General features: G+C 37.6%; 2 protein-coding genes and 1 long non-coding RNA gene across 7 annotated transcripts in view; 2 read left to right on the top strand and 1 right to left on the bottom strand.

Annotated features, from left to right (window-relative positions):
- The first annotated feature begins 5,722 nt into the window (after window positions 1-5,722).
- Window positions 5,723-11,073, top strand: LOC144652341 (uncharacterized). The gene is made up of 4 exons (XR_013570485.1): window positions 5,723-5,761; window positions 8,102-8,148; window positions 9,182-9,250; window positions 10,796-11,073. It is a non-coding gene; the product is annotated as an uncharacterized LOC144652341 (long non-coding RNA).
- Window positions 11,074-13,829: 2,756 nt separating this feature from the next.
- LOC144652303 (U6 snRNA phosphodiesterase 1-like) lies at window positions 13,830-22,759 on the bottom strand. Its single transcript, XM_078512346.1, has 9 exons — window positions 22,153-22,759; window positions 21,343-21,438; window positions 18,875-19,067; window positions 18,042-18,095; window positions 17,771-17,810; window positions 17,560-17,625; window positions 17,085-17,168; window positions 15,731-15,958; window positions 13,830-13,970 (listed from the first exon to the last, which is right to left on the bottom strand). The coding sequence occupies exons 1-8, from the start codon at window positions 22,229-22,231 to the stop codon at window positions 15,839-15,841; spliced, it is 732 nt and encodes a 243-aa protein (XP_078368472.1). The 5' UTR covers window positions 22,232-22,759; the 3' UTR covers window positions 13,830-13,970; window positions 15,731-15,838.
- A 2,688-nt stretch (window positions 22,760-25,447) lies between these two features.
- The window catches only part of LOC144652231 (uncharacterized), a 137,853-nt gene continuing 136,969 nt past the window's right edge, over window positions 25,448-26,331 (top strand). For all 5 annotated transcript variants that reach the window (XM_078512240.1, XM_078512245.1, XM_078512244.1 and 2 more), the window contains exons 1-2: window positions 25,448-25,600; window positions 25,872-25,962. The gene's annotated coding sequence lies outside the window, so the exon portion shown is untranslated. The remainder of the gene's footprint in view (window positions 25,601-25,871; window positions 25,963-26,331) is intronic.

The raw sequence follows: 26,331 nt of genomic DNA, 5'->3' as shown, positions 1-26,331 counted from the left end.
CATAAATGTAATAACTTTTAACCACAAATGTAATAAATCCACTAACCATAAATGTAATGAAATTTGCCCATAAATGTAACAAACTGAACAACCATAAATGTAATAAGGCTTAACCATAAATGTAATAAACTGGCTACGACTTCCAAATAAGGGGCCACAAACTTGTCATTCTCTTTGTGCACTTCTTACTTCAGGACACGGGACTCGTTCATCAAGTTAGTATTTTAACCCAGAGAACAAAACCCAAGAAGCTATAATTATGGTCTGCGAACATTTAGAAAGTATCCAAAGTACAGTGGAACCCCGTTAATACGGACACCAAGGGGACAGGCCAAATTGTCCGTATTAACGGGGTGTCCGTATTAAGCGGGGTCTCAGAAAAAAGTAACGGATACATGTTTTATCGACACATGGACGAAGGCAAACGTTTTTAAGACAATAAAACGTTGTTTCATTGTACTGTTAATGTAAAAAAAATGAAAACTGTGAAAACTGACTAAAATAAATAGTTTTTACACGATCTATTTAGACACTCGAACTAAACTTTACTATAATTTATTTAACAGTCAATTATTTGAAAATGTCGCAGCTTAACTATATACAAGAAATAAAACGTATTTCAACAGCAACGAACGTTTTTTAAAAAGTTTCCTTTGTAACTGAAACTCTCACCGTAACCGTTCTAAAACTCTAAACTCGTTAAAAAAGATGGTAACTTTACTTTGCACGGAAGCTTTTAGCTTGCGACATAACCAGGCGGACTGAAGATTCGACAAAACCTTTGCATCACGCTATTAAGCTACTCTTTGTATTAAAATCGTTTAACTTGTCAAATTCTGTCATTATTTGACCAGGGTCAATGTCTTCAAGTTACCAAATAATCGCGACAATGAAAATTTTCAGTGCACAGATAAACAGTGTCCGTAAAGCGGGGTAAACAATGTATGACAGTTTGTCACTCGGGACTCGAAAAAGTGTCCGTTGTCCGTATTAACGGGTGTCCGTATTAAGCGGGTTAATTTAAGAGAAAATGTATGAGGTTTTCGTCGGGACCAACGAAACTGTCCGTAATACCGGGGTGTCCGTATTAAGCGGGTGTCCGTAAAGCGGGGTTCCACTGTATGATTAAAAAGTCTATATACCAGAGCGTTTGAAGTACTGGGGGTTTATGACATTCCATCCATTTGAAGGAGCTTGCAGTTCTCTTTGAGTCAAGACGAATTCAGTCAAACATCACATTACAAGGAATACGCCTGTTTTATTTTTTATATTTTCCCATACATCCTACCGGATTTGCAAAATTGTGCTCTCCGCTTCCGCGCGTCCATGCGTCCGTGCCGACGTTATTCGGCCTTCAAGTCAATGTTACGCAAGGTGGTAGGGTGGGGAAGGGGGGAGGGGGTTGGATGTTCCCTATTGGAGCCAGAATAATCAACAGAGATAGCAGCCTCGGGCTAGAACTGCTAAACAAAATAATGTTGACCTTTTTGGAGCCGTTTTTGTTTCTTTCTGGATAAAATTTACTGTAACCGTGAATGTTTTAGTGTTAAAATACCTAAAAATTAACTGTTTCATGTTACAGAGCCAAAAAATTAAGTGGTTATCGGGATACCCCCATTCAGACCTTTGAATAACTTTGGCATGGACGCACGGAAACGCGGAAGCACATAAACATTCAAACCGGAGAGTACAATTTCGTAATTCTGAGTAGATATATATACCGCAATATAGTAGAGTCCTCGTTTAGGATTGCACACGAAGAAATGGTATTTTTTGTTGCTTCAAGGGGTCACAAAGAGCTTGAGCCAGGCCTTTAGGGGTATAATCTAACAGTCAATTTCTCGAAAAGTTTGTGGCCCCTTACTTGGAAGTCGTAGCCAGTTTATTACCTATATGGTTAAGCCTTATTACATTTATGGTTGTTCAGTTTATTACATTTATGGGCAAATTTCATTACATTTATGGTTAGTGAATTTATTACATTTGTGGTTAAAAGTTATTACATTTATGGTTAGTATTACATTTATGGTCAATTTGTGTTACATTTATGGTTGGTATTACATTAATGGTTCTTATTACATTTATGGGTGATACAGTTGTCAACCAAACTTTTTTTACCCTCTCGCCCTTCATTCTGTGATGCAAAATGTTTTGTACCCCATTAACAATGAGAATTCAATATATCTATATCGAGGCTAAAACGAAGGAGTATAAAAATAAAAAATAAAATCTAAAATAAATATACTAATTAAGACTTTGTCGCAGTTATGCTTTGTTTAAAAAAAAATGATGAATAAGCGGAATGCATGATGGTGACTATAGCGTACGCATTATCTGATTGGTCTCAACCATTTCTTTTATTCTTTTTTGGTTTTCCTCACAGCTGAAAAGTCATTTAATCCAACTTTGGACATTGAGGCTTTTAAGATCAATACCACCTTAACCTATTTAGATTTGAGAGGCAAACAAATCGATGAAAATGGTGCGCGTTCTCTCTCCGAAGTACTAAAAGTCAACGCTACGCTGACTAATCTGGATGTCAGCGAGAATAACATTGGTCGCCGTGGTGCAGATTTTATCTTCAAGGCTCTAAAACACAACGCCACTTTGACTAATCTGAATGTGAGTAATAACAACATTGGTGAAGGTGGTGCGGATTCTCTCTTCAGCGCTCTCTTACACAACACCACTTTGACTAATCTGAATGTGAGTAATAACAACATTGGTGAAGGTGGTGCGGATTCTCTCTTCAGCGCTCTCTTACACAACACCACTTTGACTAATCTGAATGTGAGTAATAACAACATTGGTGAAGGTGGTGCCGATTTTCTCTCCAGTGCTCTAGTACACAACACCACTTTGACTAATCTGAATGTGAGTAATAACAACATTGGTGAAGATGGTGCGCATTTTCTCTCCAGCGCTCTAGAACACAACACCACTTTGACAAATCTGGATGTCAGTAAGAACAACATTGGTAAAGATGGTGCCGATTTTCTCTCCGGCGCTCTAGAACACAACGCCACTTTGACAAATCTGGATGTCAGTAATAACAACATTGGTGAAGGTGGTGCGTATCGTCTCTTCAGCGCTCTAGAACACAACACCACTTTGACTAATCTGGATGTGAGTAATAACAACATTGGTCCATATGGTGCGGATTCCCTCTCCAGTGCTCTAAGACACAACACCACTTTGACTAATCTGAATGTGAGTAATAACGACATTGGTGAAGGTGGTGCGTATCTTCTCTTCAGCGCTCTAGAAGACAACACCACTTTGACTAATCTGGATGTGAGTCAGAACAACATTGGTCCATATGGTGCGATTTCTCTCTCCAGCGCTCTAAAACACAACGCCACTTTGACTAATCTGGATGTGAGTCAGAACAACATTGGTCCAAGTGGTGCGGGTTCTCTCTTCAGTGCTCTAAAACACAACGCCACTTTGACTAATCTGGATGTGAGTCAGAACAACATTGGTCCAAGTGGTGCGGATTCCCTCTCCAGTGCTCTAAAACACAACGCCACTTTGACTAATCTGGATATGAGTAAGAACAACATTGGTCCAAGTGGTGCGGATTCCCTCTCCAGCGCTCTAAAACACAACACCACTTTGACTTATCTGGATGTGAGTAATAACAACATTGGCGAACGCGGCGCAGATTCTCTTTCCAAGATTCTACAGCACAACACCACACTGAATGTTCTAGATGTGAGCGAGAACAACGCTGGTGTGAAAGTACGTTCCATCTCCAGGACTTTTAAAATAAGGTAAACGTAAAGCTCAACCTTAGGCCAAGTAAAAAAAAAACACAAATGTTTCTAGTCCCCGCCCGCTTCATTTTTTGGGGCCGCTTCTCTTTTTTTTAATATTTGTTATTGGGAAAGTTGGAACGAACAAAAACCAACAGGCGTTACTCCTCAATTAAGTACAAAGAAAATTCTGTAAGACATGGCTTTTTACTGCGTTAATACGAACTCAGACCAAAACTTTAAAGCATCGGCTGGCTAGGTCCGTACTGGAGAGGTCAGGATTTATTTTGCAAGTTCGCTTCTGGAGAATATGACCATTGAGGAAATATCAAATAACAAAAAAATGCGCCCGCGCGCTTTCTTTTTTTTATAGACATCCGGACGAGAAACATTTGTTTGTTTGTTTTTACTTGGCCTTATTTGCATTTAGTTTGTTTTTTTTTAAGCTAAAAGCTTGTGTAATGGTGTACGTGAAACAAATATTTCAAATGAACACAAAATAATTTGAAATCCCAAATGGCAAAAGGCCAATTGGCCATTTACATAGCATAGTTGATGAGCTGATCTCCCATAGAAATATGATTAATAAATTAAAGCTAAAGATACGAAGATCTCAACCTTTTTTTCTCACCAATTTTTTAGAACTACATCAAGACTCATTAAACCGGGAAAAAGAAAAATTGCTGACGTGGATGCTAGCCCGAGTGGAACGAAATATGCATGGAAAAGACTCGGTAAGTATGTTTTTTATTTGGCAATTGAGTGTAGGCTACCCAACAAAAAAGATACAAAAAAAGAGAAGATTCATCCACGTGCATGATAGGAGAGGGGAATAAGGATGAAAAAGTGAGCTCCGACATCCATTTTACTTTGTTGTATTTATCGCCGGCCGGCAGACGAAACCAGGCTTAAACACAAGAAAACAAAAGCATTCTTGTCCCATGTGTGCTGAAAACAGTCGTGCGATGATAAGCTGAATGTAAAGTGCCAAGTAGAAAACTAGAAATGCAATTATAGTACAAGAATATTGACGGCTTAGTGTGAAAACACCATCACAAAACACCATCACCAGCTTGGAAACAAGATGTACTTCTTTTTTTCCCTTCCTTTTTTGCCGCTGTCCAGGCGCTTCCTTGATAACATTCAACAAAGTCAATGAAACATAACTGAGGACAAGTGAGGTTTAATTCTCAAAATTTAATTGCCATTCTTCTCAACTGTTCAACAGGACCAGAAATATCAAGACCAATACCCTTTGGAATAACGAGTCTAGAGGAAGAGGTACAGATAAGAAATGGTCAAATAATTTGTGATTTTTTGCACTCGTAATTTTCGGTATTCGATTTTATTAACGTTGCAGAGAGTTTAGGCGAGTATAATTTGCGGTGCTTTGAAATATCTTGGGTACTACAACTCAAATAAAGAAACGATACTTATGAAACCCTTCGTTGCCTGTGTTTATCTTTTGCTGCTATACAAACATTATTATCTAAACCATTACCTCTCTATCGGCTAAGTTCGGACTTTTCGGTGTTTTAATACTTCTTTGTAGTAAATAATAAAGATGGTAAATTTTAAGCTCGGTAATAAATAATGAAGATGAGCATGGGGCGAAGAAAAAATCTGAGTCCCCGACGGGACTCGAACCCATGGCCTCCCAGATACCGGTTGGGCGCTCTAACCAACTGAGCTACGAGAGACGCCTTGTGAGTTGGGCCATTTACTAGGTTGATATGTGACACGCGTCATGCATACTGCTAGGATCAGCAATGTCGAAATCGTCAAGTTAATAAATGGCCCAGCTCACATCAGGTCTCTCGTAACTCAGTTGGTTAGAGCGCTCAACCGGTATCTGGGAGGCCATGGGTTCGATTCCCGTCGGGGACTCAGAGTTTTTCTTTGTCCCATGCTCGTGTCATGTTGAACACTTCATTACTACTTTTTGTTGCTATTTGATCTCCAGGAAAAAGAACCTCTTTTGCCGCCGATGTTTTCTATTCAAGCAGGTATTCCAATGATAGACACAAACAAATACGGTAGCTGTAACAAGGATAGCAAATCACACGACCCCGAGTTAGGGACTGGTCAATAAGTATCAGGGGGGCTGGGCCGGAGCAATTGGAAAAGTGGTGGCTCGAAAATTTGTGACCCACCCCCTCCTTCTGGCTCAAAACCGACTGACCCACCCCTGAAAGGGGGTTGAAATTTACATGACCCACCCCCTTTGCTAAAAAAATTAAGGGACCTATCATTTCTTTATCATCTGTTAGGGGTTGGAGATTTTTTATTTGACTTTAGCTTTTAAAGTGAAATTCCCTACATAGACATTTTCCCTGATGGACACTACTGTTTCACGTATGTCTTTTTCCATTTCTTAACACACCAAAGAAGGATGAATTTATCACTTCTCATACTAGCCTTTTGTAAGTTTTCCATATATTTGAGTGTAAAGTCCATGGGGAAATTTAGACACAAACATATGCAAAAAACTGAATCAGAATATGAATGAATAATGAATAATGAATTTATATAGCGCATTTTCATATATATATGTTCAGATATATATATATTAATATATTATATTATATGTTCATATATATATATTAATTCATAATCAATTATTGAAGAGTTCATATTTTTATACAGAAATTAATAACACAAAATATAACCACTGTCCATCATTCATATTTGCAAATTGTTTGAGAAAAGAGTTTACTGGAATTAAAAGGCCTAAAGCCCAGCGTGAATCTATGCAGGTTGAAGAGAGTCAAGCAAAACTGATGATATGATCACAAGCCATCTAGGGGGGTCAGGGGGCATGCTCCCCCGGGAAATTTTCATATTTGGGCCTTTTGAAATCGCTAGAAATTCATTTAAAACTGCTTACATGGAGAAATGTATCAATTATATATCCTGATGAATACAACTTTTCTTGGAACTATAACAGCTAAAAGTTATAATTAGTGAATAAATAAGATGACCCACCCCAACGTGTAGATCAAAATTACATAACCCACCCCTTTTTGAGGGTTAAAAAACTGATGACCCACCCCCTTTCTGCTCCGGCCCACCCCCCCTGTACTTATTGACCAGTCCCTTAAACGTTTTGAATTGCGGTACTGGTGAAACTATGAAGTTCTCACAATTTTTGAAGCCTTTTAAGGCAAGTGTAATTTGCAAAAACTTCAAACCACTGTGAGCCGCATCAATTAGTAAATTCAAAGGGAGATAAAAGTGATGATGTTAGTGATGTATGCGTTTAGTTGTAACGTGATGTTCATCTCTTGCCTGGAAATAATGTATCTATCTATAAAGGTGCACCTTTATCAACTCTCAAAGCAAACTTTACCGAAAAAACAACCTTACGTTTAACACGAATATTTCTCTTCGCCATTCCCACACTTTGCCAATTTTCTGCTACTTCGTGAAAAGAATATACAAGCGTATGAGCGGCAAAATTGAGACGACGTTATAACCCCTACGACAAAAACTCCCGACTCACGTGGTCACATTTCAAGCCACATTCTCGTGCTCAGCGTCCACAATCTTTCTGGTCTGCGCCAGGGATCGAGACCTCTGGCCGGTCCCGATTTGTGAGCATGCGCAGAGTGCTCGTTTTCTATTTTCAGCCAATTAGATTTGTCATATTTAACAATAAGTCCGTGAATCGCTGACAACCGGTGTTGTAGCCGACCAGACGTCTCGATCCATGGCGCAGATCAGAAGGATCGTTGACTCTGGGGACAAGAATGGGCTGGACGTAATAGACTGACATGCTCAAAGTCTCATTTGTTTTGTTTTTTGTTGTTGTTGTTTTTGCTTCTGGCAGTTGCAATAACACCAGTCGTTTCCTACTTATTTCACGTGCGTGGATAGTGTGCATTGAATATTATATCATAAAGTTAAAATTTTAACACACGTATATTCTTGACCAAATATATCAAAAGGATGCAAAGTCAACCATTATTCCATTTTCATACATTTTAGTTTTAGCTTTGCTTTTCTCCGTGGCAAGTTCGATTCTCTGTGTACTCAACGATTTTGACATTTTTGCCATGCATGTGTGCTTAAAACAGTCGTTCGATGATAATCTGAATGTAATGTGCCAAGTAGAAAACTAGAAATGCAATTACAGTACATGAATATTGACGGCTTAGTGTGAAAACAGTTACACCATCACAAAACACCATTACCAGCTTGAAAACAAGATGTACTTCTTTTTTCCCTTCCTTTTTTGCCGCTGTCCAGGCGCTTCCTTGATAACATTCAACAAAGTCAATGAAACATAACTGAGGACAAGTGAGGTTTAATTCTCAAAATTTAAATTCTTCTCAACTGTTCAACAGGACCAGAAATATCAAGACCCCGTGGAATAACGAGTCTAGAGGAAGAGGTACAGATAAGTAATGGTCAAATAATTTGTGAATTTTTGCACTCGTGATTTTCTGTATTCGATTTTAAATTAACATTGCAGAGAGTTCAGGCGAATATAATTTGCGGAGCTTTGAAATATATTCAGTTGGGTCCCATAACTAACTATTTGCATGCGATCTTTTTATTTCATTACGCCATAAAAGAAAATTTAGTTTTTCTTTTCTTTTCACTTTGTTTTTCCTGGGTTTGCCTTTATGTGCATTGGACAAATAATCATTGAATTGTAAACGCTGGCGAATGACCAATATTTCACAACGTTGTACAGAATATATTCAGGTGATGGCAATTTGCGAAACTTAAAAAAAAAAACTGCATTTGCCATTTGCCTTCTATGTGACTTTTTTATTTATGATACGCTATAGAGATATAAAAAAAAACACAAAAAGGAAGTGGCACACTCGAACACTAAACCACGGCCTGGACAACATTTAGTCCTATTGCTGCGCGACAAGCTATGCCATGATGATGTGGCCTAACAAGACCGAAAAAGCTGTCCATAACTGCCACTGGCTTATGCGCATGCGTAACGTACTGGCCAAGCCGTGGGTTTAAGCCGTGGATCATCCTCGTACCCAGGGTCTTCGTTCCCTTTGACCAGCGGTCTTTAAGCCTGCGCAGAAGGGACGAAGACTCGAGGTAAGAGAATGGCCGTGGATCGGTGTCTGGGTGCATCACTCGCTTATGTTTGTTTGTTTTCATTCGTGATGGTTCTGGGATCGTTTTTTTTTTTTTTTTTTTTTTTCAATAAAATGCCAAGGAAAACTTGTAAACAGCACATCATTTGATAAAAAATAAAAATAACCGTAGTACCTGCAGCTCACTGTGCTTACCATTCACCGTTGTCATAGAAACGTAAAACCACCCATTATATAGGACTAAGATCGGATAAACTTGTGCCCTTTAGTTTTAACATTATTCTATTTCCCCAATCTCTTATGCTACATCATCGAGTTAGAAAACTTTATTAATTATCATTTTTATTTGATCTTTAGAAAGAGGAAGCTGTGTTTAAGAAGGTTGGAGATGACGACTCAGATCCTAATTTACCTATTCTATCTAAGGTGAGTAAAAAAAAATTACACTTGATCAGCTCACACTATATTTGACTGAAAAACAAAGACTTGCATCTAATCAAAGCGGAAACAAGAAGTGGCATTCAACCAAAACTTCATTAATATCCTCTACAGACGCAATCTTACGAGCGATTGATCAAACTAAAGTTACAGCAGTAGTGTACCAAGACACGAGCAAGGCCTTCGACAGTATCAAGCATGAAATTTTTAATAAAGAAACTTAAGAACATTGGCCTCTCCTCATCTGCGTTAACACGGTTTTCTAGCTATCTGTCTCAAAGATCTCAAGTTGTTCGCATAAACTCGACGCTATCAGACGCTATCCGTTTCTTGTGGCGTCTTTCAACGCAGCGTACTCGGGGCTTCCAGCAATCAGCGAAAGTTGTTCAACCGAATGCTACGTGGATGAAACCAAACTTCTTTTGTCTTTCAAAGTTGGTGATGCTGACAAAGCAAAGGACACTATCCAAAAAGATTTACATGTAATCCGTAACTGGTGTTTAGATAATTGTCTTCTGCTCAACCCTGAAAAGACAAAGTTCATGATCATCGGCAGCCGACCGATGATCCGTAGACTATCTGATTTCAAGCTTTCGCTGCTCAGAAAGGAACTCTTGCCGTCAGAGTCCATCAAAGATCTTGGTGTAACATTCGACCCCACTCTGACATTTGAAAACCACATTTTAGCGACAGTTTCATCCTGTATGGGTAAATTAGCTCAAATTAATCGGGCAAAGCACGCATTCAACTCCGACCTACTAGTGACTATCATCAACGCGCTCGTTTTCAGTAAGTTGTACTATTGTTCTACTGTATGGTCCAGCACCACTGCCTGTAATGTGCAAAAACTTCAACTCGTTCAGAACTTCGCTGCTCGGTAATTTATAGTGGTACATATAAATTTGAGCATATAACTCCATCACTCAAGAATTTGAGGTGGCTTCCCGTAAAAAAAAAAAAAAAAACAGCTTTACCTCCGAGACGCTGTTTTCGCTTTTAAGTGCATGACGGGCTGCGCCCCGACCTATCTGACTTCACAATTTGTCAAAAGGCAACAAATATCAAGCAGAACCACAAGAAATTCACAACAACTGAATATTCCCCTGTTCAAAATCACTGCTGGCCGAAGGTCTTTTTTTATTACAGAATAGTCAAGCTATGGAACTCTTTAGACAAAGACTTAAAACTATGCGAGAGTCATGCAAATTGTAAGAAAACTCTGAAAACAAAGCCTCTCAGCGAGTTCTTAATTAAATTTTTTCATATTTCTTTCCTTTTTTCTTTTTATTTCTTTCTATTTTGTTTTGATATATAGCTAGTGTACATATTTTACATTTTACATTTTATTTCACTTCATGTATTGTAAACTAAAATTTAAGGATATATCCCACTCCCCACACAATACGTTGTTGAAATTGAACACATTATAGAATAAACTATATATCATTCTAACAATCTTGTACTACCACGTTAAGTCAGAAAGGTAATGAAATGCCATGTGATATCATTAGCATGTTTGTATTAATCTTTCAGGTGGGTATGAAAAGGTTGGTGTCAAACGTTACTTCAAGTGAGACAATTCCTTTCAAAGGTCACAAAATGTCTTGATGATTGGAGTAGAGCCAGACAAGGGAAAGACAACGGCATGTTAAAACGCTGGTGTTTGTCTCGGCAGAAATTGTTAACAAATAAATGCCAAATACCAGTGTATACAGGTCGTTACAAAGCAGAGCACTTTTACTCAAATAACTTAGAAATGAGAACTTGTTATGCATTGTAGCGCCGATCAATAATAAAGTTTGATCAGTATGTAGATTTCCAATTTTTTATTAGAGAAAAAGTAATTGTAGAATTTTTGTACTATATTGTAAATGACTTTTCAACCACGTTTTATTTTTGTGGCAATGCCTGCGAATTAGCTGATGTTAGATGTACCGTAAACTCCACATAGTTCTGTCATATGTCTTATTTGCACTCAGCTTGTGGAGCAGACCAAAAAACAGCGTGGAAATGTTTCATGAAAGTTAAAATAGATTATTATTTTTTTTAATTTAAGCATAAGATTCTTCCATTTTGGAATGGCAGAATACAATACAATGATTTTTAACCTTGAGTGCTAGTTTTTTCTCTTGGTGTTAGACATATTTTAAGTAAGAAGGGTTCGAACTGAAGTAGTTTAATTGTACAGTTTGTAGATATGATACTATAAGTGAAAAAATTGTAAAAAAAATGAGTTTGAATAAAAACATTCGTTATTATATTCCTGACCTCGTAGAACTGAATGCAAATATCTTTGTTGTTCAGTATTTTTGCGGGGCTCAAGAAATTCTACGCATTTGTTATATATCGTTTTAGGTAAATTATGGCCAGTTTCATAAAAAAAAAATAGATCACTTGTCAAAGTATTAAGCACTACTCTGCTAATTGGGAGACTGTAAATTACCAAACAAATATTGCAAATAAAAAGATACATACTATAGCTGTTTTGCTTATATCGAAATCTCGCTTTATTTAACAATTAGTATAATTTCAGAGGTGATTATAAGAATTGAAGCATTCTGATTGGTCGAGAAGCTCGGCTTATGAGGCTATATTCACCCCACGCGAGGTGATTATAGCTTTGAAGGCTTGGTTACTTAGCCACGCCACCTTTGGCATCCAGGCAAGTAAACATGGCCGCTTTTGCTGAATGAAAATTTCTTTGATTTGAAAGAAACCAGTCCAAGTCCTGGATATTTTAAACACTGGGAATTTTTCAAATTAACTACCAAGGCTTTTGGACCTAAAATATTTTCAAGAGATGGTTCTCAAGGCATTAGAAATGATCGTAAACACGGCGGTTTTGGCAATCGATGAGAAACTCAGTCAGATCGATTGAGCAAACATTATTTAGTTCTCTTCTCACCGGAGCTACTCATTTTCGAGAGGATTCCCACATTCGCTTTGTATGATTGTGGATGACTTCTAAGCGAATGTGCGAATCCTCTAAAAATGAGTAGCTCCGGTGAGAAGAGAACTAAATAATGTTTGCTCAATCGATGTGACTGAGTTTCTCATCGATTGCCAAAACCGCCGTGTTTACGATCATTTCTAATGCCTTGAGAACCATCTCTTGAAAATATTTTAGGTCCAAAAGCCTTGGTAGTTAATTTGAAAAATTCCCAGTGTTTAAAATATCCAGGACTTGGACTGGTTTCTTTCAAATCAAAGAAATTTTCATTCAGCAAAAGCGGCCATGTTTACTTGCCTGGATGCCAAAGGTGGCGTGGCTAAGTAACCAAGCCTTCAAAGCTATAATCACCTCGCGCAGGGTGAATATAGCCTCATAAGCCGAGCTTCTCGATCAATCAGAATGCTTCAATTCTTATAATCACCTCTGAAATTATACTAATAATGAATAATGCTTATGTTACCTCGAGACCACACCTGTACTTCTTTTATCTAAGCTCGCGGGAGGTGAAGGCTTTATTTGGGACAAAGTTAATAGTTTCTAAACAAAGAAACTGTTGTGCTTCGTTGGCAGGCGAGTGAAACACTTAGTTGATTATCAACTGCAAGTTGATAAAGGGAAATAAACCGCCGTACAGAAATTAGAAAGCTTGATGTTTCGAGGGTTGGCCCTTCGTCACCGCAAAGTTTACATTTCTCGCAAGAATTAGGCCCGGGCCAAACGTTGAACTTCACATGAATCGAAATTAATGCAAATGACCAAAAACAATAGCTTTTACTAATTTGCATTATGTTCGTCTGATGTGAAGTTCGACGTTTGGCCTTTATCATCGACAAAGGGTTTATAGGAGAATCCGATGTCATATTACTTCCGTAAATATTGGATTTTTCAAATATTTAGTCTAGTAAGTTAAGATAACTGGCGAAAGATTTTACTGAACAAATCTAAGGAGGGTAATTGATGTGACAAGCCGCTGTCGTGTTTTTTCCATCTCGTAATCTATGTTTTTCTTTTTGCTATAAAGGGCCATCACGTAAACCACTGGGTCATCAGTAATGTTTTACCCTCGTTAAACAAAGTCATTGATATCGATTTCAGTGTTTTATAATATTTATAGGTGAGCAAACGAAAGAGGAGACGGCCTCCTGCACGCAGACTGAAACGGGGGGGTAGGGAGGGTCTGTCTGTACCATTTCGGTTATTGTTAAGGGACAAGTGATCCGGAAGGGATGATTTTTGCGTGTAGATTTTAAAAACAGTCTATGACTGTGTTTCTTTCCTTGTATTTTTAAAAGACTGTTCGTCCTCAAGCGGAGTTCAGGCCCCACCTAATCTGCAGGGTACTATTGATCGCATAACCAAATGAATTAGTTTTTTTCGGACCGATGTTTTGGCGATCCTGGACACTTCCTTCTATGGTATAAAAAGGCTGTATATACAAAGTGTCATGGCTTTGGGTAACTTGGTATAATAATAGGCGATAATGCTACTTTGTTTTGTCAAAATTTATTCGTTTATCAGTGAAAATATCTTGTAGATATTAGTATGCAATACATGTACATGAGGAAGTAATACTGTACATGATATACGGTCTTATATAACGAGAACATAAGTAAATACGACACGCAGATTACTCTCGTTGTGCGAGATAAGAAAAAGGAAAATAATGACAAAGAATAAGACAAGTGAGAAGAGATTGCAATCGAACTGAACACAGGAAAACACTGCACAATTTATAAGCAGATCTCGCGTCAGTACCTGAAAAGACAAAAAAAAAGTGTGGATTTGTTTTAGAATTGAGTACAAGAATAATGCGTTACTATTCCGTCTCTGAATTTCTGTGCTCAAACCTAGTCATAACATAGCATAGCACATGTCGATGGGGTAAACAAGTGCAAACAAACAGTAAGGAAATAATTATCGGCTGTACATTTTACAATATACCTTGCGATTCTTACACAGCCAATAGGCACGTATTTTGCATTTGCCATGTTTGAATTTTTCAGAACCTTTAATATGCGTTTCATGTTTTCCTGCACTAGGAATTATGGGTTCGTGTACCAGTCACCAACTTTTTTTTCGTACGGTGGATTGATGGCGAGCACGACGGACACTTACCTCCGTGGACTGACTGAGCTCGCGATTTTCGTCCCCATAGTTGCTAAGCAACGAAATCCACCCTCATTGCAGTATTGACCGTGAAACGACTTTGCTTTGTCTAAATTTTACTTAAATCACTGTTTTTGTGCGCATGCTCAAAATCGCATGAGCGTTGTTGTGTACGTGACGTACAAGATGTGAATAAAAAAGGAAATTAATTGTTTTTTGTCATGTGCCATGAAAGCGACCTTAACATTGGACAACGAGTACGAGATTTTTTACTAGCATGACCTTTTAAACCTAGTACTATGTTTTCGATTACCGCGTTCCAGAGAATTCTCGTACTGATAGTCTTCTTTTCAACTGGTGGGAAGAGTGAGGGCTCTGGGAACGTAACTGAACTCAGCAAATTCAAAAGTTGTACTCGTACTCTGTTTCTACAGTTGTCTAAGGTTGCTAGTAACCCAATCCGGCTTTGAAAGAGGTTGAAAGGCTACACAATACCTTCAGAGGGCTAGTTTTGTGGAAAAAAAATTTGGGACTGAAATAAAAGTTAACTATAAATCTAACATTTCCCCAAAAATGAAACTAAAATCATAAACGCACGCGAAGTATTTCGAAAAAGTTTTTTTAAAAAAAGTTCAGACGACTTGACAAGTAATTGTATCAGGCTTTCCTTTTTTCGCCTTCCCTCCGCCGCGAAAAAAAGAAAGCCTGATCGCAGGTTAACGGTAGGGGTGCCATCATGTCATCTTCGAATGGCGAAAACTCGAAATCGTTTTTCGCGAGAATACCCTCTCTTTGAATGAAATTGCGTATGTAGACCTGGCGGATTCTAACAAAATTTGGCCAGAACATTTACAAAGCATCGAAGAACAAAAACGTGTCAGGGATTTCCTTTATTTTGGATATTTCGCTTGTGACAGCCGCGAACGCAACAGGGTCGGAAAATTATTCGATACTTAAACTTTACGAGTCTACAAAAAGATAACCAGTAAGAATTAAGAAAAAGCCTGACACACTTTGAGAGATCGATGCTTGCTGATTTACATTCTGCAGTACTTTTGCAATAGTGGTTATGTTTGTACCCGATTTTTTCGGCGGAATGACACTCGGTCGTTTTCTCTTTACCGGCTCCTTTCTTCTCGAGAATGGCTCTGCCAAACATCGGATATTTTTTTAGACTTCTTCAGTTCTTTACCTTTCTATTGATATATAGGTTGTGGCAGTAAACTTTAAAACAACGCAAGTACGACTTTTCTGCGAAGGACACCTGCGAAGGTATTGTGCAACCTAAAGTTCGTCTTTGGAAGAAACCTTCATTTTTTAGCATATCACATAATCACAGCTGACAGCTGGATTCCAACTGAAGATTATCAGTTTTGTCAAGTCACTGAACAATGAAGCACAGAACTTACCGTGCTTTCCTGTCTGACAAGAAACTTGGAGTGGGGTGTACTATTGTGACGACTAGTTCCATTATCAATCCAATTGAAGATCATGCTACCTGCGATTGACTTGTTTCATCACGTCGCATCCAAAGGAAACACAAAATGTTTATTTCCTATTTTACAATGCACTTCTGTCGCCTCCAACACCAATGATCTGGCGACCTCTTTTTCACAAACATGAGCATCAAACACTTCCTGCAAAGAGAATCACATGACTGTCAGTACAATCAGTATATTGCCATTTTCAGTGAAATGCGAACTCTGAAATTCAAAATCCAACTAACGAATGCGTTTTTCGCTGCCGTCAATCATAATTATGGCAACAGTAAACGAACCATGAAAAACAGAAACAAACAAAATGGATCGAAATCTACCAATCACAATCAAGAGACGTGACCTTTTGACCTGGTTGAAGTGAACTTCTGTTTCCCGAGAGGTCCGCTAAGTTGATTGATGGCAGCAAAAGGCGTAAACCGTTGGTTCAGGATTGAATGTCAGAGTTCGCATTTCAGTGAAAACCGCAATAAAAAGTGGGTGCTCGGCAAATTTTACTGGTTCCAGGAAAATGCTCTTCTGGTCCCAAGTTGTTCACTCAACGTGTTAACATAGACACGGTTTGGACATGCTGACATAGAAACAGTCGCATTTTTTTGGAATAAACGGTTTCAATATTCTAATCATGTTTATTAGTTAAAATGATAAACAACTGCAATGCAAGACGATAAATTGTTTATAAATCATCAATGTTTATCATATGGGTATTTTGTAATTTAAAATCATAGCCCTGTCTATATTTGTTTGTTTGTTTGTTTGTTTAATTTTTTATTTATTTCACAATAACACCCAATACATTGATAACAATAAACTCTGTACAATACCGCTTGTAGTAGCCTGTTTTACAATATGTTCATCCTTTGAATGCCCTGTACATTGTATATTTTTGTTTTAAGTACATGTAACTCATGGTTCTTATGCCACCCCATTACTAAGCCCTCCTGATTTCAGAAGATGTTTGCAATTTCAAGAAATGACTTCAAACATGCAGATTGTTCTTGACAAGATGCAGGCTTTTTGGCTTTAACCTGAGAACTTGGTAATAAAATTGTTGACTCTTTTTGGCTTTAACCTGAGAACTTGGTAATAAAATTGTTGACTCTTTTTGGCTTTAACCTGAGAACTTGGTAATAAAATTGTTGACTCTTTTAAGAGTCAAAAATTTGTTAACTTTTAAAAAAGTTACTATTGGTTTTCTAAGATTTGAACATCCATGGAATGAGTCAGTGAGTGGGGACCCTGTGATCAGCTTGGGTACATATATTACCTGAAGTTTAGTTTGTATGTCCTGTGTACTCTTAGAACAGATGTCACCAAGTAACCATGCAACACTCACATGGAATGATGGATCCTACAGTGTAAAAATGTACAAACATAAATGAAGTCACATTTGAAATTAAAACCAATTCTACCTATGGCAAGTTGTACATTAAGGTTGGCACAAGAGTTAAGGAGAAAAAGGGGACAAAAAACAAGTAGGCCACCCTCATACAACAGCACATAGAGTTAATAGTATTCTAAGTTTAAGGGTACATGTATTCTAATCTCAATCTGCCCCAACTCTCCTTTAATTTAAACATTCCAAAAAGCACTGACATACTCACAAAATGTTGATTAAATTTTTATACACTAAAAACTACATGTATGAAGAGTATTTTTAACTACATCAAAAACATAACATAGATACAAGTTTGTTACTGTAAAAAAAGTAAAATTAGATTTGATCAGTATAATGTACGTACCTTGTAGAATGCAGGGAGAGAAAATTCCTGAAAGACTTCATTAACTAAATCAACAACATCTTTGAACTGAAAACCAAAACCACACAATGGTTAGTTTTCACCCATACCAATATCATTATCTGTGCCTGTACAGTGCATCTTCAAGGAAGAGCTAATACTTCAAACAAGCTGAATGCATTGTGTATAGTTTGACTAAAGTTTGCTTTCTTACCTTCTTGTATTCTGACATGATTTTCAGTGCTACAAATGATCTGAAATACATAAAATCGCATGTCACATGTTGTAAGACAAGTTTACAGCCTTCAAGAGCACAGAATGTGATAGGTTGCAAAAAAGACAAAAAAAAAAACACAGAAATGACTTGATTAACACCACAATCAGAAATAACATTGATAGCAATTGGATATTAGTCAGTTCAAGAAGAATAATTATTGATATTTTATTGAGCTGAAAGGAAAGTTTGTATAAACACTATTAATTACCTTGTTTTCTCATCATTTGTGTACAATTCAGGCCATTGCAAGGCAGACACAAAACTAAAAATGTAAAAAAAGGCAGGTTGCATTACTGTAAAGTTCAAATGGTACTACTTTTACTGTTAAATGTTGCTACCTTCAGGTAGCTAAATGTGTAACCACCAAGTGTGGGTTTAATTATCTAAATAAAATAAAAAGGTTTTCAAGATAAATGGGATAAAAAGGATTACAATTTTGGGAAAATAATTTAATTAATATGACACTAAAGAAGAGTAACATACTACCTTTGGAACAAGGGTCATCTTAAACAAATTCAGTAGCCTAACATCTTTAACATCTGTAAGTTCATTATTTCCCGTAACAAGTCAAGTTACATGTACGTTTTGGGGTTTCCACTTTTAGAGGTTCTTAGCTATCCGGTACTTGCTAACAAACATGAAATTTTACATTGTATCACTACTTTGGGAAGGCTGCTTATTTGAGGGGGACTTTCAAAATGGTACAGCGAGTATGATGCATCTAACACTGCACACAAACAAACAAATGTTAAATTGTTGTACCTTAAAGAATCTACACAGTTATTTGTCATATTTTCAAACTGCTTTTGCAAAGTACTTGGCCTAGAGTCTTGTGAATGCACACATCTTATTGAGGAGTGGCAATAATTTGATTATTTTCCTTAGAAGTGGGTGACTATTTAAGAGGGGCATCAATCAAGGAAATGTGGTACTGTATCTAACTGAGTGAGTACATTCCATGAATCCATGAATCATCTTCTGGACATCATCCGTCTACTTTTATAGACAAATAGTGTACAACATTGTTGTTGAAGTGTTTACCTGTGCACAGTGCTGAGTCCATTCCTAAGCTGTTGTACAATTGGCTCAATCCAGTAATGTCTAATGGGTACTGTTCTGGATACACTCACGTGTAACTCGTCACATGGTATCATGTGTACCTCACGTGATGTCACAGCTGACACACATTCAGCTACTGATACCACAAGACTCTCAAAATGCACACTGGCCTTAACTGTCAAGAAGAAACATACACTCAATTACTGATTAGCAGAGTATGCATGTATATGTATGTAGGGTTGTCAAAATGATTGAAAGTAACAGGAGATATTTTAATAGAAGACGGCATTGGGGGCTGGAGGCCCCCCATCATGCGGGGGGGTCTGGGGACTAGACAGGCCCCTAGCAAGGTACAGGGGCAGCGCCCTGTTGGGGGTTCGGGGTGCAAACGCCTTACACTAATGTAAGTAGCATTTCACAGATTTTGTTCCGTTCTTTGCTCTTAAACGAAATAATTAATATCAAATGGTATTTAAGCAACTGTAGAGATAGTCGACATGAATTCTTTGTCACAATTTATGCAAGATAATTGAATTCATTTACAAATTCAAACTGGAGAAATTATGTGGCGGCGGAAATAATTTCACAGCCACTGTCAATTCCTTTAAGGTGGCTCGACCCATTCTTTTTCTAGCGATACCTATCAACTTTGAAACCCTCATACTTAAAGGGATTTATGTCAATGACATATCCACTATATCACATGGATTACACATAGACTGAACTGCAATATGATATAAATTTTTGGGAGATCGGAATGAATATCACGTGACAATGACGTCACACAGCTTTTTGCTCTGAATCGAATTTCAGCCCGTAACCGCATTTTCTCTCGAGTCATCCTCCACGCTACGTATACCTTCGTTGAGCGAATTCTATTCTCTTTTATCACCAGAGGATAAGTGTAAGTGATCCTCTTTCGATTTGTTTTGTGAAAATTCAATTTAGTTCCCTAAAAGAGAGAGACCCTGGGAACGAGGTTGAAGAATAATTTATTTCTGATTGACATGTGCTGAATGCGTTTAAAGGACCTTTCTGTCAGCACGTTTATCGTTTAGCGCATAAATTAATTGCGGTTTGATATCAGAATGGAGTGAGTGAGTGAATTTAATAAAGCCCCAAAGTCATTTTAATACCTTCATTACCATTCAGTAAAAAGGGCAAAATTAACCAAAATATACACAACTGCAGGGCTGTCACTAAGGGTCGGGGGCCGGGGATTTTCCCCGGCTACAACGACTTTGAGCCCCGGCTACTTTGACTGATACAAAACCAAAACATTGGAAAGTGAAAAATACATCAAATGACAAAATCGTAAATTAAAAAACAAACCAATAGTTTATTAGTGCAAATTATTATTACCGTATTTTCTCGGTTATAAGGCGCACTCGGTTGTAAGACGCACCCCAAACTTGGCAACTTTGTCATCCTAAGTTTCCAAACTGAAAATGTTCCGAAAACACTCGGTTGTAAGACGCACCATGAGTTTGGAAGTTAAAAAGATGCAGTCATCAATTTAAGGACAGTTCTCCTTACAGAATTTGAATGTTTGAATGTTGCTCATACTCCTTGGTACAATTTTCAGGTAAAGAAGTAACATTTCTTGCTAATATAAGGCGTAAATTAGCTCGAGGTAAACATTTTTCCATCGTTTTTGCTTCGATCTTGGCTGCTTAGTAACCTGGCAAATGTGTAGTTTCCAGTGACCACTGAGTTTGAAGCTTGGTTACCAAGTTCTCAAGCACGCTTCGTACTGCTTCGCGCGATTCGCGCCCTGTTCGCACTTTGTTTATCGAGTGATTTCCAACGATTCTGAGGCCTTTTTGGTGTTTCCTTGTCTTCTAAAGTCATTTATCAACTTTCCAAGATGGGGAAGATTTGTTTAATATGAGTATGCCTGATTTTCTTTGTCTGTTTCAACATAATGCTGACATGTATACGTAAGCAGTCGTTACGTACCAAAACTTGTCAACTCGGATAATAAACTTTTCGTTGAAACTTTCTGTTTCTTGTTCTGGAGGTGTAAAATAATTTACAGTTCAATGACAAACACTAAGAGTTTTCTTTTTTCTAGTTTTAACTGCAAGTTCCTATAAAATGACGACTATAAGATTTAGTTGGGCGAAAATACTCGGCTATAAGACGCACCCCAATTTTGGCAAGAACTTCCCAAGAAAAAACAGATTTTCCTCGTAGAGAAAGAGAAAGTAGTAGGTTACAGTGGTGTAAAAATTGCATAAAAACCAATTCATATTAGGAACAATTTTGTTGTTTCCTAAAGTCTACCCCCCCCCCCCCCCCCCCCCATCAACAGCCAACACTAGAAAAATCTTGTCCCCCGGCTACATTTTTCGTGTCCCCACCTACTTGAAAAATTAGTGACAGCCCTGAACTGTAAATACTACAACTAATAAAAGATATTAATTTTATTAATTAATTATATCACTCACATGGAATGAATACATGCATGGCCCAGTTACCAGGAAAGTGTGAAAATGTTCTAACTCGTCCATCATGTTTAGATGGCTCATCCTCTGGTATGGAATCTAAACAAAAGTATCAAACACATACATTTACAGAAGGCACGTAAAGCTACAATGGACAAAATTTGAGAAGTCAGCCCATAACTGAAGAGCTGGGGAAATCTTGCATGCAGGTTTATACGAGCACAGCCCATGTGAACTAATTTTTTCAGAGCTAAGTTTTTTTTTATGAAAAGGCAACATGTTCTATAGGGAACAAAATTACAAGAAAGAACTCTTTGAATGTTACAAAAAAAACCTTCAGTTGTTATTTTTTAATTAATTATCATAATCATAATTCCTGAAACCACTCTCAAGAGCATTTGCTGCTTAAAAAATTATTGGAGATAAAAATGTAGTGATATTTAATGACTAAAAACCAAGTTTGTTCAGAAAGTCTATAGAATTAAAGAAACACAAAAGTGAAGTGTGTGACAATGAGAACACATCAGGCATCACCTTAATGCTCCCATAACTGTTTCAAGATCCACTAAACTTTCATGAATATAAAAAACATCCAATTTATCTTAATTACACTAAGGTACATGTAGTGTTGAGTTCTGACAATTACATTTATTTATACCTTTGAACAGAGACTTAACACATCAAGAGTGAATCCCTTTTGAGCATTTTAAAGAAACCTTTAATATAAACCTACTGGTATACACACTGTTCTTCAAATTGTATCCCTTCAAAGGCCTAGAAATCAATAATGAGCAACAAATCTTCATTGTTTACCTTCTTTAAACATGTCAAGTACTCTACTAGGCAGTGGTAACATCTCTCTGTTCAGTAATAACAAGACACAAACTGTCATTTAAAATAGTGAAATCCTCTATCAGTGAATTCTAAAAATACATGTTACACATCAACTATGTGTTTTTAACTAATAGGATTGAGAAAAATGTGTGAAGCTCATATAAAATTATTGTACATAAACCACTTTCACTGAACTTTTTACTGAATAGATCAGTCTCTGGGTTATGCTAAAACAGTAAGATGGCTCCCTCTCAATTTCTATCAGATTTTGATAGTTGGCTCAGGGCTTAAGCAAATATAAATTAAGCTAGTTAGCTAGCTAGTTGCCAACTAACTGTTAAATAGTCTTGTAATTTATTTTAAACTTTGAGCTTCCTTCATGAGTGTGGACAATATGCAAGCCGGTGAGTCGTGTGAGCCAGTAATCCCAAATACCAATTTAAAGGTTAACTGTAAGCTACCTTAAAACTAACTATAGAGGCTTTTATGAATTGGCTGATTGGCTCCACTAGCCAGACTATTGTTATTCCAGGCAACCAGAACTCTTATTTTTAAAATATCTTGAAATGTAAATTGTAAAAGGCAAGAAGAGTACAATAAAGATTGCTGTTGTTGTTGTTGCTAACCAATGTGTCATGTAGGCTAACCAGGGTGGCTTGCATGACTTGCATGAATAATAATAATTATTATTTTTTTATTTAGCTCGATCATATTAAAGTTTACAGTTGTGTTCGTATTCTTAATTAGATAGAAATAAGATATTACAGGAATTTGTAGTTAATTAAGTATTGAGCTGTGTAGCTAAATGAACCGGTAGGTTTTCAAGTTAGCTCTCCGTACAATTAATGTTATGAATAGAATAGAAAAAAGGTGATTAATAAGAAACAATAAGTAAGAGGACTTACGAATTTACAAACTGAGTTTAGTGGAAAATCAATTTACCTAGTTTTTGTTCTGACAGGAGGTAACATTTTATTTGCTTGGGAAATGCTAACACACTTAAGTCTTTCAAAGAAGATGGAAGGTCTTTCCAAATATCAATTGCCATGAAAGAGACGAAATGCTTTCCTACATTAGTGTTTACTCTATACTTATAAAAATTCTTTTTGGCTGTATATCTTGTGTTGTATCCATGCATATTTCTAGCATATTTAAATATATGGTCAAATACTCTAGGGAGAAGGCCATTATGCCATGAATGTGCGAACTTCAATATTTCGAGACGATAGACGTTGTCTACAGTCAGAACGTCTAATAAATTTAACAAAGGTTTGGCACTCTCAGTTTCTTTGCCAAACGTTTTAGAGTAAAACATTAATCTTACTACCGGTATATGAATCATGAGCCATATGAGCCAGAAATCCCAAATCCCAATATAAAGGCTACCTGCAAGCTATCTTAGCCTACTATAGGCTCCAGATTGCTAACCTGCGATCAGGCGTTATTTTTCTCGCGGCGGAGGGGTCAACGGAAAAATGAACGCCTGATACAATTACTTGTCGAGTCGTCTGTAAAAAGTCCAGAATCTGGACTTTTTTCTGATTGGTCAGAAAACAAAAGGCAACATTAGAACTCTATCCTGATTGGCTAAACGAGTTCAAGTCTAATTTCCGGTCCAAAAATATCGCACATAGATGATTGTTATCATGGCGGGTGTCGAGCAGAATGAAGTAGAGAGCAAGTTCTTCTAGTTTTTAGAAAATCTCTCAACAGTTTTGTTCACAAAACATTTAAAGACGAACAAAGGGAGTGTATTCGATGAATAGTTTGTGAAAGAAAAGATGTTTTGGCGGTGCTTCCGACGGGATTCGCCAAGAGCGTGATCTATCACCAATGGTGTCGAAGATTATTACATCACACCACCAAAGATGCCAGACGATCGTGCCAGTGACGAAAACTACAACCTTGAAATGTCTGATCCTTACACAAATCAGCCTTTGCTGAAAACAAATTTTAAAAACCATCCGATCAGCTCGTTCAAAAAGGGTAATTCAAACACGTTTGTGAGAGTAAAAATATTATCTGAAGGCGCTAATCATGCACGCTTATCTGATGGCATTGCCGACATTCTCGACAACGTTGACAGATACTTTAATTAGTGGGCGGCAGACGACTTGACAAGTAATTGTATCAGGCTTTCCTTTTTTTCTGCTTCCCTCCGCCGCGAAAAAAAAGAAAGCCTGATCGCAGGTTACCAGATTGCTATTTAGGCTAACCAATGTGTTCTTCAGGCCAACCAGAAATTATGGCTGGCATGTCTTGCAGACTTGCAAGTTGTAAAGAACAATCCTCTTCCTCTGCAATCCTTCAACCAAAGTCACCCAGTCCAAAGTGGTCCAAACTCAGCACTAAGGGCCATTCTATTTTATATCCACCCCCTCCCCCTCCCCCCATAGACGAGATTTTGATAGTCATTTCTGAGGGGGTCGCCCTGTCGGAATTCTTTGATCTTTCGAATATTTCTGAAGGAGTTAGGGAAAAGTTGCCTTTTTTCTGAAGGGGTTTTTGAAAATTAGGGGGGATTATGTCGGCACAACTTACGGTTCATCAATGGGGGGGGGGGGGGATATGAAATGAAATCACAATTAATACGGAGTATGCAGTTGAGGCCTGCAGTTTATACTGACCAACTACAGTTTCAAAATGTGTCTGAGTATTGCATTTAGAAGACCTTTATAAACTTCATAAGCTTACCTTTCAGTCTTGCTATCTTGCTCACTGCAGTCCTCACAGCCCGCGGCCGGGTCACAACCATGACAACCATCGCAAGCTTCGTGCGAATTTCCTTTCCTTACGGATATAATTGTTTTCTTTTCTTTTTCATCAGAGTCTTCTTTATCACTGCTTGAGTTATCAGACTCATCGGATCCGTAAGATGACAACAATTGCGATAAACCATCTTGTTTTATGGACATCTTTTCTCCTCAAGACTCAAATTTGTCCGCCATTTTGAAGTTGGACCCATTCTAGTCACCAGTAGCTGCTCCTTCAACTGAGTTATTTTCTTTACCAGTCTCTCGCCGTCTTTGCCTATGGAATCCTTGAAATGCCTCAGAAAAAGAATCGAATATAATGGAAGTTTCTGGGGCTGTAAATCATTTTCAGACTATTTTCATATCTTTTCCATTGCATTTAATTTCACATAGCGCATATATTCTAGTCTATTTAGTTTCCCTGTGTTTTGATACAAATTTTTGTCAGCTAGTATAGAATTAGAATAACAGGAACTTGAAAGTGAAAGGTCAAACTCAAAATCCCTCTAGATAATATTACATTCCTGACGCAGGCTTTGTTGTTCAATCTCATTCAATCGTTGTTGGGGCCATAGCCCCTTTCTTCACCAAGGGATATACTTCACTTCGACCTGAAAATGTTTTCTTGTACTCTGGACAGGTCTTATGCGAGGAGATTATCCCACATATCAAAGGTTTGCTTTCCCTATTTTACTCATCCCCGCGCCATTGATGCATGAGAAGCTATGAGATAAACATTGAGAGAATGCGCAAGCCAACGAGATGAGCGAAGATCGTAGTCCAGTAGCATATTATTTCGTCAATGTTAATTGTGCAACAAAGAACTAAAGTCATACTTCTAAGTTTGTTGTATGCATTCATGCGTCTCCTTATTTATGTTTCGATTATGTTCCCCTCTCTTGTTGACGTCTTTCAAGCAGCATACTGATGAGTATGCTAATTTAGTTCCTCTTTCAGTTGTGAATAGCTGCGGACAGTCTGATCTTGTTGTACAAGGTTTGATCCATGGTCTACAAGTCTGCCCGTCAAAATACAGGTTTGAACCTTGATTTGTTAATACTTCTTGATTCGTCGGGTTCCGGCCGTTGACTGCAAGCAGTGTAAGCTGTATCATGTATCTTTACTGGGTTCAACTCTATGCGAGATACAATTCTTGATATTCGGAACTCTAGTGCATATAGGCGTTCTTTCGAATAGTGTCGATGATTTCCTGCCCAAGCTTACAGAACCTCTGGTTAGCCTATCGACATTCCGCGTTATGTGGGTTTTATCGCTTGCGATTGTCCACTATGTATTATATTCATGAAATACAACTATTAAGGATATTTAACGGATATGGTTGGTTTACCAATTGGGTTTTTTATTCAATACTGTATTTTAGAAGTTAGTAATGTAAAATATAGTG

This window comes from Oculina patagonica, chromosome 4 (assembly GCF_052425735.1).
Source record: "Oculina patagonica isolate OP01 chromosome 4, crgOcupat, whole genome shotgun sequence".
Taxonomy (NCBI): domain Eukaryota; kingdom Metazoa; phylum Cnidaria; class Anthozoa; order Scleractinia; family Oculinidae; genus Oculina; species Oculina patagonica.
The sequence above is the reverse complement of the archived record's forward strand: the minus strand, read 5'-3'. Positions and strand labels throughout refer to the sequence as shown.